General features: G+C 35.9%; 2 protein-coding genes across 3 annotated transcripts; both read left to right on the forward strand.

Moving 5' to 3' along the window:
• Positions 1-655: 655 nt before the first annotated feature.
• On the forward strand, positions 656-7,459 carry ndc80 (NDC80 kinetochore complex component). The gene is made up of 17 exons (XM_043253171.1): positions 656-868; positions 1,378-1,486; positions 1,632-1,712; positions 1,859-1,985; positions 2,415-2,587; positions 2,742-2,844; positions 3,501-3,590; positions 3,684-3,777; positions 4,214-4,314; positions 4,733-4,877; positions 4,949-5,154; positions 5,778-5,924; positions 6,016-6,105; positions 6,375-6,467; positions 6,661-6,791; positions 6,867-6,969; positions 7,159-7,459. The coding sequence occupies exons 2-17, from the start codon at positions 1,398-1,400 to the stop codon at positions 7,282-7,284; spliced, it is 1,899 nt and encodes a 632-aa protein (XP_043109106.1). The 5' UTR covers positions 656-868; positions 1,378-1,397; the 3' UTR covers positions 7,285-7,459.
• A 953-nt stretch (positions 7,460-8,412) lies between these two features.
• tut1 (terminal uridylyl transferase 1, U6 snRNA-specific) lies at positions 8,413-13,129 on the forward strand. 2 transcript variants are annotated; one of them, XM_043253081.1, is made up of 10 exons: positions 8,413-8,587; positions 9,018-9,208; positions 9,359-9,565; positions 9,653-9,767; positions 10,028-10,152; positions 10,266-10,495; positions 10,595-10,704; positions 11,081-11,203; positions 11,352-11,444; positions 11,755-13,129. In XM_043253081.1, exons 1-10 carry the CDS (start codon positions 8,512-8,514, stop codon positions 12,873-12,875), a joined length of 2,391 nt encoding a protein of 796 aa, XP_043109016.1. In that variant the 5' UTR covers positions 8,413-8,511; the 3' UTR covers positions 12,876-13,129. The 2 variants fall into 2 exon arrangements, with proteins under 2 accessions (XP_043109016.1, XP_043109018.1); XM_043253083.1 differs by having other exon boundaries at positions 10,269-10,495.
• Positions 13,130-17,932: the final 4,803 nt, after the last annotated feature.

Consider the following 17,932-nt stretch of genomic DNA (forward strand, 5'->3'; position numbering starts at 1 on the left):
GTAAATGCTAAATACAGTGGTAACTACAACAGCATAAACAATCTCAGAATTTATTTTACATTGTGCTCTGTACTTGGTGTTGTGATGATAAAAGATAAAAATCTAAATAAGACATGTAAAATATAAATTTTAAGTGTTCTTTGACCTCTGCACAGGGCAGCAAGATCTCAAACCTATGATATCAAATGTGATTTAAATCAGTACAAAACGCAAAGCTATCAATGGAAGATAATAAAAATCGGAACAATCTTCAAATTTATTCTAAATTAGCCATGTTGTGGTATTAAGAGTAAGATGCCCCTTCCATCTTAATCTTTATTTGACTTTTTATTTTTATTTATTCTCTTTTAACCATTTTTAAGATCTTTTTTTGCCATTGGATAATCCTATTTTTTGTAATTATGAAATTGTTGAATAATAATAGGTTTTACACATACTGTGGACTCAGTCATTTATTTAATATATGTATAGCAACGAATAATTGTCATCTTAAAACGAAAAGATGGAACTGAATCCCTAAATCTTAAAAGTATGTTTATTGCGTACCGATCTTCAGTCTCGATGCACAGCGCCGTCTCCGCCTCCCCAGCAGGTGGCAGTACGGCGCTCAGCTGCTCAAACGGAGGCTGTGACGTAATCGAAGATATCCGTTGAACAGCATTCGCGGAAATTTTTGAAATCCAACCGAAGTATCGACGGAAGAGTATATTAATATAGTGAAGTACATATATCCCAGTGTAGCGTACAGTATATATAATATATAACCCTATACAAGGTATTTATCGTATACATATGGTATGCTGAAATATATTTTTGGAGCATTCATTGTAACCCCAGAATCGTCGTCCAGCTACAGTTTATATCGGAGGTATTGTTCTAATTTAATTCGTTGCTAACATGGGAAGCAGTTAAATGAACACAATTGAACTCGTTTTGTAACATTTGTCATTTATTTATGTCTCGAGAGTTTTAGTTAGTTGTTCCGTGTCCGTTATTTGTGTATTGCTTATTTCGTTACTAACATAAGTAATTCATTTGTTGTTTAAATTACACAATTTAATGTATTTTGTAACATTTCTCACTTTCTGTCGCGAGAGTTTTAGGTGATTGTTGGCGTTTTTTCTCTTTCATTGTGTGTTTATTGATTATTTTCCACACAAGCTACATATTTATATTGCTAACACATTAGGCACGTAGTACAATTACAGTATAGTTTTGCTTAGAAAAATGTTTAGAGAATTTAGTATGTGCTTTTGTTTTTACACATTCGTGCTATATAAGTTAATATACAATAGTCTAGCTCTTACGAATCTTTAATGTTAAATTAAATTAAATATAATAAGGCAACAATGTAATTTATCTGTCCTATATGTGAAGGGGTGTTTATAAAGGTCAAAATGAGTCGGCGACCCAGCAGCAGATACAGTGAGATGCCCATGCGTGTGACAGATCACAGGATGAGTCTTGTCAACGCCACCCCTCAAAAGTACAACCCTTTTATTTTTTGATTATATGACTTGAAAGTATTGTTCGGCACACACCGATGGGATTTTGTTGGCCTAAATGTTTTCAGCAGGATACATGTGGTATATTATAGTATATATAACATATTGCCTTTGATTTCATTACAGTAAGGATAATGTCTTTGGAAAGCTGAACATACCAAAACCTCAGTCTACCACATCTGAGAGAAGAACAAGTTTTTTTGGAAAGTGAGTCGGACAGTGCAAGTTGAACTAATGTTGTGCGATTTTGTGATTTGTGATTGTTCAATCCTTAATTATGATGACATACAGCATTTTCTTAAATCTCAATTAGTAATTGTATTATGCCTTCACTTCTCTCTACCTCACCACAGAGGCATCGGTCCGGGTGGCCAGAGGAACAGCATGTTTGGGTCTTATGGGGGCCCAGAGAAGATGAAGGATCCAAGACCCCTACATGACAAAGCTTTTGTCCAACAGTGTATCAAGCAGCTTTGTGAAGTATGATATTAAGTGTTCATAAAAAGAATATTGCAGGGTTCAGTTCAGCACAAAATAACAAGGGAAATAAAAAGAAAAACTATGTGCACTAAGTGGTTAAACTCTTTGTGCTACAAACCTGTGTTCATAATTAAGATAATTTAAATAATTAGGTGTGACAAACCAATTTGCAATATCTAGGAGCCAAATTAGTTTTATTTGTACAGCTAAAAATAGTTGGACGCAGATGACACCGGAAAACAGTCCCGTAAAAATGAGAAATGGCTGTTCCCAATCTTACATCAAGAATAAAGTTGAATCCACTCTGTAAATATGGTAATTGGTCTGGTTATTTTTATCTTTTTTTAGACAGTCAAAAAAAAAAAACGATGTAGTCATGAGCAGAAAATAATCCTGGGCACAATGAGTATGTTTTCTCGTTATTTTTAGTTCCTGGTGGAGCAAGGCTTTCCAGGCAGCATCACCGTGAAGTCTCTCCAGTCTCCATCCACAAAAGAGTTTTTAAAGATATACGAATTCATCTACACTTTACTGGAACCATCCTTTCAGATGCCCACTGCCAAAGTGGAGGAGGAGATCCCAAGAATGCTCAAAGATCTGGGGTAATGACAATATGAAAAGATAAAGCACAACAATATTAATTCAATAGTACATGCCGTACGAATCAGTTAAAATATAGTCGTCTGATGTGAAATATGCTTTGATCGTCCTGCAATCTGTCTTAATCAATAAGATATGGTTATGGTTTTATTTCAGATACCCATTTGCACTCTCAAAAAGCTCCATGTATTCCATTGGTGCTCCTCACACCTGGCCTCAGGCTCTTGGAGCTCTTATCTGGCTTATCGACACTGTCAAGGTGACTCTTCTCCAGACCTGTAAAACTATTATGATATAAATTCTGTTATGATATGTCATCTTTGTTGACCCTGGAACAACATAGTGATTAGCCTTTCAGATATGAATAACCATTTAATTCAGATATGAATAACCTTTTATTTTTGTGAAGTTTTGGCTTCCAATCATTGTTTGGTGCTTGTACAGCAGGGTCATTCATTTTTAATTTCCTTGCTTTAAGACATTACTCATGGGTAGGGTTAGGTTTATGTGGAGAGATATGGTCAAGATTAAATTTTTGGATTTAAGTGTTGTTCCAGGGTCAACAAAATATGGAGCTTGTGGTTAAGGGCTTAATCAAATCCTTATCGCACTGTATACACACGGTGGAAATTTATGAGGCTCTCTACACTGGATGTTAAAGCAAATGTTACACTAATTCAAATGTTTGGGGTTGAGATTTTTTTGTTTTGAAAAGTTTCTTATGCTCACCAATGCTGAAAGTGTATGCCAGAAGTCAAAGAGGACTCCTCCAGTGTAGACAGCATTGACTGATTAAAATAAGCTTTTGCTTTTGATATGGAGTGAGCTCTTTTTGTCGTTGGCCAGTAAACAGACAATAACATGCAACATGGAAATATTGTAGCATTGCCTGACATGTAGATTTGGTCTCTGCAGCTCTTCAGTGGTCTGAGAGAGCAGGGACTTCTGTTCTCTGACTTCTTAGAAGAACAAGGTGATCTAGAAGAAGGGGCAGAGTACAACAAGGTATCCAATGAGCTGAAAATTCAGAGTTGACAGTTTCAGCAGTATTTTTATGTTTTACTCTTCTGAGTTCTATATGTGCTGTGTTAACTGTAGCTCTTGATGGAGTACTGCTCTGACACCTACAACAAGTTCATGCAGGGAGCAGATACATTTGACGATGAGGATGACGACTATCTTAATAAACTGAGTAAGTCATGTTGCAGTCCAATGATCAAAAGTGTAAACTGGTATTATTACTATTGTAGTCTGTGAGATCCTGCAGCTGTTTGGTTACCAGTGTTCTTCAAAATATAATTTCCGCAGCAGATACAGAATTTTTTTCCGATGCATTATCCTTTAACAACTGTTATGTACAAAATTTTAGTAAAATGTAAACAATTAATGTATTTTCTTACTACATGTTTTAAATCGTATTAATCTCAATTTATCCATGCATATGTTTTTATTTAAATAAATCTTTTAGCCTAAAGTTCGTTATTAGACATAACTATTAGGTTATATAATAATAATAAAAATTAAATATGTGTCTTTTACATGTTTATTAACTCCAGTCTTACAAAATATATACTTCCATTAATGCAAAGTACAGTTTCATGGTTAATACGTTTTCTGGATTCTCTCAGAGAAGCTGTACAACGTGGATGAGGCGCTGTTACAGTCCCAGCAGGATAAACATGCAATGCTGATGGAGCATGTGGAGAGACTTGAAAGAGAAAGCCAAACTGTGAGTCTGCACACGTCATTTTTAAATTTATAGAATAAGATAATATGAGTTTGTGAACCCTGTGAATTACACACTCTGGACTTCTCTCAAACACCTTCATGAAACAGGACATTTACCCCCGGTTTCATAGACAAGGCTTAAGCCTAGTACTAAACTAAAATGAAAATATGAGCTATTTCAAATAAACTTGCATTGACTGATCTTAAAACATATTTTGGAGATTTAAGTAATATTTGTCTTAGAATGCAAACCTGTAATGTTGTTCAAAGGCATGTTTATAAATATTACTTAAATTTCCAGAATAAACTATGGCCTAATCCTGGTTTAAGCTAAGCCATGTCAATGAAACCTGGCCTAAAGGTTTTACATATACAAAGAAAAGATTCCATTAATGTGGGGAATATGTGTATGCTAACAGGATCGTTTAGTAGGGAAAAGGACAGAGAAACTCCGATTACAGGCCGATCTGCAGAAGCTGCAGAACTATCGCTGTACTCTGGAGGCTCATAAAACTGGACTGGAGAATAAAGCTGCTGGACTAGCTGAGGAGCTCGAGGCTGCAGGTGAGAGAAATTACAAGATGCGCATACAGATGGTGGTATTCAACTGCTTAATTTCCCTGTTCTTTGTACAGAGATGCAGCTGGAGGGTCTGAAGCAGGAGAGGACGAGGCTGCAGCACATTCTGGAGAATCAAAAGTTCACTCCAGCTGATATTGAGCGTATTAACAGAGAGAGGAATGAACTACAGCAGACCGTTCAAATCCTAAACCAGAGTCTAGAGGAGGCAGAGCAGCTGGTGTGGAACGAGGAGGTCAACCTGTCCAAAACCAAAGAGAAGGTCAGGGGTCTACAGATGTCCCAGCCAGATGAGCTGAAATCTCATACTGTTTTGAATAGATTTCATAATTTGTAAAGTGACCATAAAAATATGTTCTATATAGTACAAATGTTTGTAATACTATTGAAAACTGGACACATCCATATTGTCATGTGACTTACAATTTACGTTACTTTACTCCTTCACAACCCCTCTGTGGCCTTTTTGGAAAATCTGATATTTGTTTTTAGTGTAGCACAATTTGATTTAAAATCATTTTTTAAAAAAGGCTGATTTTTGGATTGCAAACAAATAAAGTAAAGGATCATCATGATTAAAACAGGAAGATGCAATACTGATATGTGAAGTGACCAACCAGTTTCTTTTTATTTGCCATGTACATAAAGCCAATAAAGATGACAAATAAAGCAGCAGAAACTAGAAAGGAAGAAATTAGTGGCTCAAGAAAACAATGTAGAATAACTTACAGTATCAGATGTCTTTAAAAGAGTTGATGACAATTGCTTTTGTTTTTATTAATAATTCTAAGGAGGCAACAAATTAGATTGGAGCTTGTTTTTTCTGTGCTGAATCGTGTTGTTAACATGCAGTTTAAACATTGGGTTTTTCTCATTTTGTTGCAGGCGGAGTTGAAGGTTGCTGAGTTTAATAAACTGGGTCGTAAACTGAAGCTCATCCCGCAATCAGCAGAGAATGCCTGCGGTCATGACTTTGAGATCAGAACAGATTACAGCGCCACAAGCATCACACAGTACAAAACACAGATACAGGTAACGTCGCTACAGCCGTCCCACAAAGAGACCTCATTTCTGTAACAATAAAGAACTTTAATTATTTGTTTACTTATCTTAACTCTGGTAGAACCCTCTGAAGAACATGATGGTAGATGTGGAGGATGAATGCAGCAGACTCACAAATGTGAAGCTGAGTTTGGAAGAGACTGTTGAACAGGTGCAAGCGAGACTTTTATTCCATCTTTAAGTAATTAGCTTTTAAGCATTGATGGTGTTAAATCTGTGGATGGAACGGGAGTCGCACTCTTCCTTGAGCGCCGCAAGTCAAATGCAGCACTATTTCATGTTCTACAGTGCCACAGTTTTATAGCAATTTGCAATAAATTCCACAAACATTTATTAGTTATAACAGCGTTTGATTTATAGTGTTCACATTGCAACATGTAAATGGTTGTAGCGTGCATCACCGTTTCAACTGTTTATTAGGTGAAGTCCAACATCTTTGATAAGGAGAATGACATCAAGCATCTAAAGGAACAGATTCGCAGAGTCGACCAACAGCTTGAGCATGACATGCAGGTACAATGCAATAGCATTTCCGATTTTAAACCCGCTAAAAAATATATCAGCCTGTATGTTCATTGAAATGGTCTTTTTGTGATTTTTTTATTTTATTTTTTTTTTAAAGTGACACATTTAAAATTGTCAATCAGCACATATTATATGTTATTATGTTATTTACATGTTATTGAATTAGTTATGCTGTGTGTAGGAAATGGCACAAGAGGAGGATAAGTGGGCAGCTGAGGTGGACTCTGCTGAAACTCACAAGAAGCGTTTGGAAAAAAACGTGACGCAGGGATGCGAGGAAGCTGAGGAGGAACTCAAAGCTGCCCAACAACAGTGAGCATCCACTTCATTCACCTTAATGCCTCACCTGTTTATCTTATTTTACATGTATGTGAATTTCTCTGTCAGGTATCACGTGGTTGTGCAGGAGACGAATGAGGAGAACCGCATGGTGTCCAAGAATCTGACTGATGTCCTCAATTCCGCAGCAAACCACCTGTGTGCAGTTGAAGTATGTGAAACATTTTGACTTTGTATTTGCTACATGAGCTGGAAGATTTTGAACATAGAGAGATCTTTCAACACTGCCTGCGACTTTTATTAATTGATCGAATCTTGCTGCACTTTCTGATTTTTAAGACGGACAGAATGAGACTAGTAAAAATTTTCTTTACATAACATCTTTCTTTTGTTTTTTTAGAAACACTGCAATGAGCAGCTCAAAAGGTTTGGAAAGCTGAAGGAAGTCATTCGTGAAGATGACGCTGACATGAAACAGTTAATGGATCTAGTGGAAAACTTTGTGAAGAAAGTGAACAGCGTTTAACACCTGATATTTTCGATTTGTAAATAGTTTTACTGTTAGACTTTCTTTTTTTTCTGATGATATCAGATTTTGCCATGTAATAATATCAGAGAAGACATTGTCTTTGTCATACTTTGTATATTTATCCTGTATTTACTTGTTTGTTTACTAAAAATAAATGTTTTTGGAAGTTGTAGATGAAATTTTTATGTTTATTTTAACAATTGATTATCTTACATAATTATTGTTATCAGACTATATTAAAATGCCATTAGTTTTTCTTTTTTTAAAAAATACAAATATATATTTTCTGGAAAAATGTAGACAGTAAATTAATTATTTACACTTATTATTAACATGCATATTACTAGAATATTAGCCATTTATTAGTGCTAATTAAGCTAATATTAATGCCTTATTCTACATCCCAATACCTAAACTTAACAACTACAGCACTAACCAATACACAGCAACTTAAGATTTTTGAGGGAGAAATAGTTAATAGTTAACACGTGTTACCTATTATAAAGTGCTGCTACAAAATCCATGCTTGCTTTACAGAAGTGGCATTAAGACATACTTGCATGCACTGTTATATGCAGATAGGGGATGGTGTCATTTCTAAAACAATTTTAAAGATTACAAAATTTCAGTTCTTGATTCTAGAATCCTGTCATCTATTATTGGAAAACTTGGAAGTCTTCACCTCCTAAAATGCAAAGATTGAGATGTAATGTAGGCTTAACCCTTAGCCTACAGGGTGCATCTAAAACCCATGTTTTCCTTTTTTATATAGAGAGTTGAGAACACATTAAAGTTGTTAGAGGTACTTACAGACTAAATATTGCACACTGTCACATATTATAATACGTTTTCTTATAAAATTTGTCTTTTTTTATTGAAATTTGTTAACTGGATGATATAAATGGAGTAAGCCTAGAGTCAACATGAAACGTGTAATGCTAAATAAAATACAAAACAATAGATTGTAGCACATATTACCATTTTAAACTTTAGTTTTAGTTGCACATTTCCTCTTCATCGAGTTTTTCTTTACAGTTTTTCGCAAATGATTTCTTATCTGGCAACCCTACCTGCTGAAAGGCGGAACTGAAATTCCCCGCTCGGAGTTTCTGCTGGAAGATTTAAGTGAACGGACGCAGAGGAGCAACATGGAGGGAGATTTGAGTCTTTGCATGTAACAGCGACTCGGACTCATTTCTTGGGGATATTCAACACAGCCTCACAATGGAACTCGATAAAGACATCCAGACAACGCAAAAAGGGTTTCACTGCAACCTCTGCGTCGTTAACATACCCAACAGTAAGTTGCAATAAACTAAAATGTCAGCGCTAACAAAAGTGAGACATGTTCCTGCACTTTACAAACCTGCTATAATACAAAAATTATATCAAAAGTGCTTGAATCAAATGTGGAGTTACTACAACATTTTAGGGCACTTTTGCAAAACAAAAAACTTTTGTAAGATGATAATACCACGGCATTTATTTAACCTTTATTCACATATATGATAGTTAGAATAGAGAGAGAGCTTTTAACAATACATAAGTAGTCAAAGCAACGTGTTAAAAATGTTAAAAGAGAAGATTAAACACTTTTTGTATCATGAAGTCTTATAAATACTATGGTTGTAGTAATTCATAAACATGGTATACACCAAAGTACTGTAATTTGCAATGTAATTGTACTCCATGAATTTTATTTTGCATTCAACTCAAATGTTTCTGTTCAGGGCCAAGCCTGGAAGACCATGTCAAAGGAAAGAAACACCAACATCTCCTGCGGCTCAGGGCTCAGCGCAAATCTCAGGAGGAGAACAGCGTGTTTGTGAGCGGATTCAAACCTGACACATCTCAAACTGATCTGAAGGAGTATTTCGCACAGTTCGGGCCGGTGTCAGATGTGATCATAGACAAGCAAAAGGTTTATATACACATTGTCTATACCCTTTGGTAATAATTTCATCATCGTCTTGCTTGCGAACAAACATGACAATTGCTGCTAAGTTAAGTAACATTAAAATAGTGTTCACTGGAGTAAAAAGGTGATGTAATGATTTGTTGCTCTTTTCAGGGTGTCTATGCTATAGTTGAGTTCTCCGAGCCACAGAACGCTCAGACAGCTCTGGCACAACTACAGCATCAGCTCAATGGACTGAAACTCCGCGTCAAGCCCAGAGAGAGGAAAGAGTTTAAACTGGCCACCAGGGGGAAGCAGGACTCTAAAAACCCTCAGATCAGCCTGGACAAACTCAACTACGAGCTCTGCAAGACTTCATCTGTAAGAGAGCGTTTCAAATCCAGGCAGCACAAAGAATACTGCTTTATTAGAATCAGTTTTTTCTAATTGTGTTTTTGTGCGTGAAAGGTAAATGAGCAGATGCTGAAGGTGGTGGAGTGTTTCGAGTTGAAAGAAAATGAGAAGAAAGTGAGAGATCTTCTAGTTCAGCTCCTACAGGAAGTCTTCGCTGAGTTTTTTCCAGGTTCTCTCAAAATAAGAGTGCATAAAATAAACATCAACTCTGTCTATTTTCTAAATGCACGTCATAGAACTTATTTTGAACAATTCTCCTCTTAAATCCTGTCAACAACTTGTGCATAGAGTCAAATCCTGCATTACATTTTAGAGAAATATTGCCATGTGTTTTCCATTACAGATTTAATCTGCGCAAAAGTGTTTTTAATTTTTTTTCCTGTTTATTTTGTTGATGATTTTTCAAAAAGTTCTTGTCATGTGTTACAGATTGCCAAATTGTGCCCTTTGGATCCTCTGTAAACACTTTTGGGATTCACTCCTGTGACCTAGATCTGTTCCTCGACCTTGAGAACACCAAAGTTTTTCAGGCTCGCGCTAAGTCTTCTGAAGCAGTGAGTTAGCAACCCCTAACACTGGGAGGCTGTGTCCTAAAACATCAAGTAATGAAGCTATTTACTTCAGTCAGTGTGTTTAAATTAGTTTTTTTTTAAATGATGATTTTCAGCAGACAGGTGAAAATCAAACTGAGGACTGCCGATCTGAAGACTCCATTTTGTCCGACATTGACCTGTCCACTGCCACTCCTGCTGAAGTCTTGGAGCTGGTCGCAGTCATTTTGAGGAAGTGTGTTCCAGGCGTGCACAAAGTCCAGTCCCTCAGCACTGCTCGTCTTCCTGTGGTCAAGTTCAGTCATCGAGATCTCAACCTCCACGGTGACATCACCATCAACAACAGGTTGAAAACAGTTGTTTTTTTCCACTTTGTGAAATGGAAAAATAACACCCCATTGGATAGACTCTGTCTATAATATTGCTTTTTGTCTTTCTGCAACAGATTGGCAGTAAGAAACACTAGATTTCTGCAGTTGTGTTCAGGCGTTGACTCCAGACTGCGACCCTTGGTCTATACCCTCCGTTTATGGGCCAAGCAGAAGCAATTAGCGGGTAATAAAGTTGTACATGACAATTAATTTTTAGCATACGATTTAAAAAATTCATTTTTTTTATGTTGTACCACCTATGAGTGCCCATATATAGAGCTGTGAAGTTTTTTTTTTTCGTTAGCGTATTAACTTTGCACTGTGCTTTTACAATTATATTGTTTATATTGCAGTGTTAAGAGTGAGACAATTGATTAGTGGGTAAATGTGTGAAATTACATGTTCAAAGAAATTAATGGCGTAATACTAATATTTATTTGTTTTTGTCAAATAAAACTTTTGGTGAGGAAGAGGGGGGTTGTTAATATGAATGACCTGGACATTTCTTGAACGATCATACGGTATTTTCAGGTTAAGCTGATTCTTTTTAAATATTATAGGGAACCTGTCTGGCCCTGGACCTCTGTTGAACAATTACGCTCTCACGCTGCTGGTGATCTTCTACCTCCAGAATCGAGACCCTCTTGTGCTTCCCTCTGTGAACCAGCTAAAGAACATGGCCTGTACGTTTTCTGCTTTTTATGACCTTTTTACATATTTTGTTGACTGTTCATTGAAGAAAGTCATTAAATGCAGATGTAACAGAATGTCAGACTAAACAGTATCTGTCACGAGAGCCTGATATGTATATTAATGTTTTTTGTTTTGCAGGTGAGGAAGAAGAGTGTGTTATTGAGGGATGGGATTGTACATTTCCTAGTCAGCCATTTACTGTACCGCCCAGCAAAAACACTGAAGATCTCTGTAAGTGTTACATTTGATTTACGTTATCAGTTTACATTGAGGTCATTAATGGCTTCAGCATTAGCTTATCAACATTTTTATCAAGTTATTTTACCCAATTTGGTTAACTGCCTAATCAGCTCATAGACCTTAGTTGGTTAATTAAAATATTTTTTTAATGATTTTATGTGTATATTGTACATCTCTATTGCGTCGAACATATTTTTGAATGATCAAATCACTTTGAGACTGTGCCTATGATATAAATCAAAGTCTGCTAGAGATGTACAGTTTAATTGTGTTATAACTTTGCCTTCCTCATTTCCCTTAGGCACTTTGCTTTTTGGATTCTTCACCTTCTACTCAAAGTTTGATTTCACTGCATCAGTGGTGTCTCTGCGAGACGGCCATGTACTGCCTATTACAGATTTCCTCCAAAGTAACGAGGAAGCGCGGAAAACCTCTGGTCCGAAACCAAAGCGTCCATCCACCCCCAAACTGGGGCCTATGAATGTCCTGGATCCATTTGAGCTAAACCACAACGTGGCTGGGAACCTTAACGAACGAACACAAAAGAACTTTAAGCGAGAATGCTGTGAGGCTGAGAAGTACTGCCGCAGTTTGCAGTATCAGCACAAATCAGCCAAGGGCAAAGCCTGGGGCCTCGTGCGGCTCTTTGCACCAATGACCGAACCTGGGCCCCGTTCACAGGTTGACACTGAGAAGATTATGGAGGTCAGCATCCCCTTCAAAGCAGCCGTTCTCCCAGAATCCTTGCGTGCCCAACTGGCATTGGCTGGGAAGGGTTTTAGGGGTCTTTGGTTTGCAAAGGTCTGCTCTGCTGTGAACATGGTGTTTCATGAAGTCTTGAAATGTTCATCTTTAGAAGAAACTCAAACTACAGTTTGTCAAAATCTGGACAAATCAGACAGAAATGGAAATGAAATGGAGGTTAATAATAACCGAAGTGTAGAAGATTCTGGTCTACAAGCTAAAGGTGAGATTGGTAAGAAGAGACCTCTAACAGTGGAGGAGGAGGGTCCATCAACTTCCACTTTTATACAAGCCAAAAAACAAAGACTAGATGCTGATATGGAGCATCCTGAGCCAGTCAACTGGACTTGGACTCAGAGGAACCGCGTTTGGGCAGGCCGACGGAAAGTGCGAAGAGATCTCTTGAAGACTAGTGATGAGACTTCCAAACCTGAAGGAGGCTGCGTTGACATTGAGAGCAGAGTGACTCAGAGCATTGTGGAGAGAGAGGAGCCACTGCAAGATTTGTTGGAATTCAGAGTAGATGCAGAAGTTGTCGGGGGGAACGAGAGCACCAAGGTCGTCTTGCGTTTTCATCCCAGCCACGATACTGCTGGTGTCTTTCAAGACTTCTTCCATTTTCTGGAGTCCTTCCTGCCAAAGATGTCAGAAACGATTCTAGGCAGGGCGGAGTCATAATTTTGTTTTCTTTTATTCAAAATTTAATTTGTGCGAAATTTGCATAAATTTCACCTTTCAAACATCTACTTAGTAAATGTTTTGAGAATATAGCAACATATTTTGCTTATAGCATAGTCTGTTAAATTTAGTTTTTTTTCCTGTATAAATTTAGTTTGTGTAATCTTTTTTTTTTATGCATATTTGCTTCTTTATAGTGTGTGTGTGTATATATAATACATGTGATCACACATTAAAGTTTGAACTCAAACTTTAAACCATCAACATGTGGTTTTCTTTATTAAAGAAATTAAACTTTATTAAACAGTATTTATTTAGAAAAATAATCTGGTTTGATGTGCTTCAAATGATTTGTTGTAAAAGATCTGAAATGTTTTTAAATATGCTTAATACTACTAATACTGGCCATAGCTTACACTAGCTTCAACTATTCACACGTATCTTGGTTTGACAAATGTTTACATATCGGTTATAAAATGTATGCATTTACTTGGAAGTGAACTAAGGTTATATTAAAACTTGATCTCCATATCAGTAAATCCAAAAGATGGTATAATCTCAATAGTCAGTTAATGAGATATGTGTTTATTGTACTGATCTGATGATGATTAAGAAAGTAATTTACATTATGTTTATATTTACATTACATAATTCAGAAGATGCATTCATTCAAAGGAGAGTGGAAGCAATCAAAATCAACAAGAGCGGTGATTCACAAGTGCTATAACAAGTCTCAGCTTAACATAGTACATGTAGCAAGGTTTTAATAAAATAGAACAAGCTAGTGTTAGAGGCCCTTTTTTAGCTTTTGTTAATTGTAAAATATGAAAGGAGTGTAGTGAGTGAATAGTGTGCAAGTCTAAAAACGTTCTTTGAAGGTTAGAATTAGATTTCTAGAGTTAGAAAGTCAAATAAAGATGTGGCGAGATGTGTTTTTAGCCAATTCTTAAAGATGGCTATGGATTGAGCTGGGCAGGTCATTTCATCTGGGGGGAGCATATAATTTAAAAAGTCTGAAAGTGATATTATGGCTACTATAAAGTGCTGTTCACTTGCAGAACACAAGATTCTAGAGGGCACATACCTCTAAAGTAATGAAATTAAGTGTGCAGAGTCAGTGGTGGTTTGGTAGGCAAACATCAATGCCTTCAATTTTTTTATTTGAGCAGCTTTTGCCAGTGCAGATTAATAAACAGAAGCATGACATGCATTATTTTTGGCTCATTAAAATTAATCTTGCTGCCACATTCTGGATTAATTGTAAAGGTTTGACAGAACAGGCTGGAAGACCTGCCAAGAGCGCTTTGAATATTACAGTCTGGACAAAACAAAAGCTTTTGTGAAAAGGAGTTGTGCAGCGTGTTTCGAAACGGTCTGTTCTTGAAGTTGAAAGCAAACCTGAAAACCAAGCCGTTTTAGCAATGTGGTCTCACAAAGTCATGCGAGAAGCTATTATTGGACATGTGGACAGAGAAGAGAAGTGGTCCGAGAACTGAGCCCTGAGGCACCCCAGTAGTTGGATGTTGCTACTTAAGACACCTCACACCTCCAAGATGTCTTGAAGGATTTATCTGAGGGATAAGATTTAAAACGCTGGAGTTCGCATCCTGAGATGTTACTTGCCAATAGGTTTGATGGGAGGATCTGGTGGTTAACCATGTCAGCAGAAGTGGACAGATCCAGCAAGATAAGTACTGAACATCTGGAATCTGGTCCACTTCTGAAACCACTTCTGGTTGCTATTGAGAAGGTTTTGTGTGAGAAGAGCAGAGCAAAGAAAAAGGCAAACCAGTCTCAAAGAGATGGGTTATATTCAGTAACTTAATGCATAAAACACATTTTGGTTGAAGCGTTTATTAGAAAAGAAAAAATGGAACAATAAATTATCAGTTTTTCATGTTAGAATCTAGGGAAATGGCAAATGTGGTATAAAACAATGTCTTAGCAGTAATAGTGTGATGTTAAATAAAAAAAAAATAAAATATAAAAATATAATTTTTTTATATATATATTTTGTTCAATATAAAACCTTATGGTAACATGAAAACATACATGTATGATAAAACGAATGACTCACCTGTGGTAAAATCTATAACAACTAGTATGTGGCCTTTCCCCTTAATTACTCTTTGCAGCTTCCTTTTCATGTTAATGTTTAGGGCCTGCTGTCCATATGGTGAAAGTTATGGCCATAAGACATGCTTAGAATGGAAAAGCTGTGAGTGCCCTGGAATGAGAAATCAGAGGCATGCAGAGATAAATGAGTGTAATTACACAATGAGGCATGCCGCTTCATTACCGCTGCTGTATATGACACTGGAGGATTAGGCACAAATGAACAGCACACATCCTGCCTTATTTCATGCAATCTGATGTGCATACGAAAGCAATTAAGGCAGATAAAAGAAGCATTTATTTCGTTCATTTGTATTGCTGGAAATGAGTATGTGGGAAATGTATTGCTGGTTTTGAGCATGTATATCCGTGCATTCTGCTGTTTTATGGTGCATTACAGATGAAGTCATTTGTGACCTCTGTGAAGTGAAAACTGGCTTTAGATGTTACATCAGAGGGACCATTTAAGAAGAAAACTATCAGCCTTTTAAATAAACAGATTAAAATGTTTTATTAAAGTAGATCCCTTTTCAAATAAATTAAGTAATATTTGAATATTAAATAAAAAAAGCAATAGAACTGAATAGCCATTTACATTTCTATTAAAATATTTATATATTTAAAAAAAAATAAATATGTAATTATAGTGGTTTCAGATTTTTAAAAATAGACTTTTAAATAGAATTTAAAATTTTCTCTCTCTCTTGAGATTTAAATGCATGTTATGCTTTGAATCATTTTTGATCCAAGTAAAATTAAAAATATTAAGCTGGCGGTTGGTTTTGTTATAAATAAACCCGAAAGATGTCTGACAGTTGTGTATTGAACTTTGGCAAAAGGTCTTTTCTTTAGTCTTATCTTGTCTGGCAAACAGCAAGTCAGAAAAAGCTTTGACTAAACTGTAATGACTATAAATAAAGCAAATAAAGTTTCCACTTTAAAGTGAATTGGTTATATATCGTGACTAAATGGATCTATTTGGATCTGTTTAATATATCTGGAATATGTCATTTTAGGTAGTATTTTGCAAGTATTTTGCAATCAGTAATAAAATCAGTTTATTGCACAATAGTAATAATAAGTCTGAAACTCTAAAGATTTAACCTCCCACATTTACATTGATCAGCTCTGTTTTAATTAGCGTCAGGGTACTTTTTGACATAAAAATAGGTTTATTCATAAAGTAAAATAAAGTGTCAGTGGAAGTAAAAGAAAAATAATTTGATGACTTTTGCGATCATGCCTCAACAAGAGAAAACAGGAAGACAAAATAAAAAAATGGTCTCAAATATTTTATCACGCCAAAACTGGCAAATGGCACAGAGTGTGATTTCATATGGAAACCTAAAATAGTTTTCCACCATGAATTCAGTATGACAGTCTTAATTGTTGAAAAGTGGAGGCACCTCATAATTATTTAATGGCAGCAAGTTATTGATCCTGACCAGTCCCGAAAACACATTTAACCTGTGAATCTTTAACGGCACATCAGCTGGTATTTATTTTTTTAATTAGATGCTAACTGAAGAAGAAAGAGTTAAGTGGTTCTGTAACCTGTGGACGATTCTCATGGGAAATTAGTTGTGTTGCATGAGGGGTTCTATCATTTATATGCGTTTGACTTATACGCAGCATTTTGTTGTTAACTGCTATTTATCGCAGAGAGGAAGAATTCAAATATGTCGAATAAAACAGCGACATAATAGCAAGCATTTACAAGTGTTTAGTTACCATTTTACAGTGATTAGCAGTGTCTTCAGCAAGCCTTTCTTAGACGCGGAAAAAGTTTTTCTGAACGCGTTATAAATATATTTAGGATATTTTACCATTTTGATGTTTAATAATGACAATGTTCCCATGATTACTACTAATCAAATAAATCTTGCAATAATGCTTGTTTTAATTTCAAATTCTTTTTTTCATAAGAAAGTCCCCATTTATCCCCCTTTTTATTTAGGTATGTAGTATAAATAATGTAATTAAAATAATTTAATTGTTCCTAATTTTTATTTATTTAAAACTTGTATGTACTTCAAAATATAATTTTACCTTTAATACCTATATGTCTCTGCACTTTTTATTCAACCTGTCAACAAACAAAATTTCCACTTTTGGAAAGTTAAGTTTGTCTTGCAGCGTTATCTTTATTTGTACGTTGGCTTAGCCAAGCTTAAAAAAGGCCTTTTAAATTAGGCACATTTTGAAATATATAAATAAATTCCAAATGTACTGCAATAAATTGTGTAAAAAAAACTATTTGATGGTCTATAACCACATTTAAAATCAATAATAATATTTTAAAACATTTTTTTTCACTGCTATTTTGAACATCTGAAGTGATGTGTCCTATATTGCGGTCCCTTGATGGTGATTATGGTCTTTGTAGTTTGAATATGAGATTAGCAAAGATGAGTATAGCAGTAACCCTTTCAAAACAATTATAAATAAACTCCCTGAGAATGGAGTTTATTATTAGAACTTTAATAAAGAGGGAATCAGATTAGGAAGCAGGACTACAATATACTCACTAATGGGGTTATTTATTCATTCATCGTCATTAAAACAATATCAATATTCACTATTAGCATGTTTAGCAGCCTATGTTACAACACGACCACTCACCGAAGTCCATGTTAAGTTTCACACATCTGAAATGTCCATTAAAGTTATTCAAAGCACCGTCTCTAATGTCTTATTCGTAGACGTTATGCTATCAGTCTCATATTTTGTCACTCTCTCTGAACTGAATCAGCTCATGCAAACATGCTAGGCTGCTACCAAAGCACTCTGCTCACATTAGCGAGGCCATAACGCATGATAAGACTGATAATAATTCCACGTTTTCCTCTGATTCTTGTAACATTATCCCTGAGACAGGAGGACAGCCATAAATGCAGGAAGTTTCAGGATTTTGTGTGCATAAGTGGAAGACGCACGGTAGC

This window comes from Puntigrus tetrazona, chromosome 12 (genome assembly GCF_018831695.1).
Source record: "Puntigrus tetrazona isolate hp1 chromosome 12, ASM1883169v1, whole genome shotgun sequence".
Taxonomy (NCBI): Eukaryota; Metazoa; Chordata; class Actinopteri; order Cypriniformes; family Cyprinidae; genus Puntigrus; species Puntigrus tetrazona.

Coding starts and splice junctions, on each gene's coding strand:
- ndc80 (XM_043253171.1), top strand. CDS start 1,398: ATGAGTCGGCGACCCAGCAGCAGATACAGTGAGATGCCCATGCGTGTG. Junction 5,925..6,015: donor AGTACAAAACACAGATACAG/GTAACGTCGCTA, acceptor TAACTCTGGTAG/AACCCTCTGAAGAACATGAT. Junction 6,106..6,374: donor TGGAAGAGACTGTTGAACAG/GTGCAAGCGAGA, acceptor ACTGTTTATTAG/GTGAAGTCCAACATCTTTGA.
- tut1 (XM_043253081.1), top strand. CDS start 8,512: ATGGAACTCGATAAAGACATCCAGACAACGCAAAAAGGGTTTCACTGC. Junction 9,566..9,652: donor AGCTCTGCAAGACTTCATCT/GTAAGAGAGCGT, acceptor TGTGCGTGAAAG/GTAAATGAGCAGATGCTGAA. Junction 9,768..10,027: donor CTTCGCTGAGTTTTTTCCAG/GTTCTCTCAAAA, acceptor CATGTGTTACAG/ATTGCCAAATTGTGCCCTTT.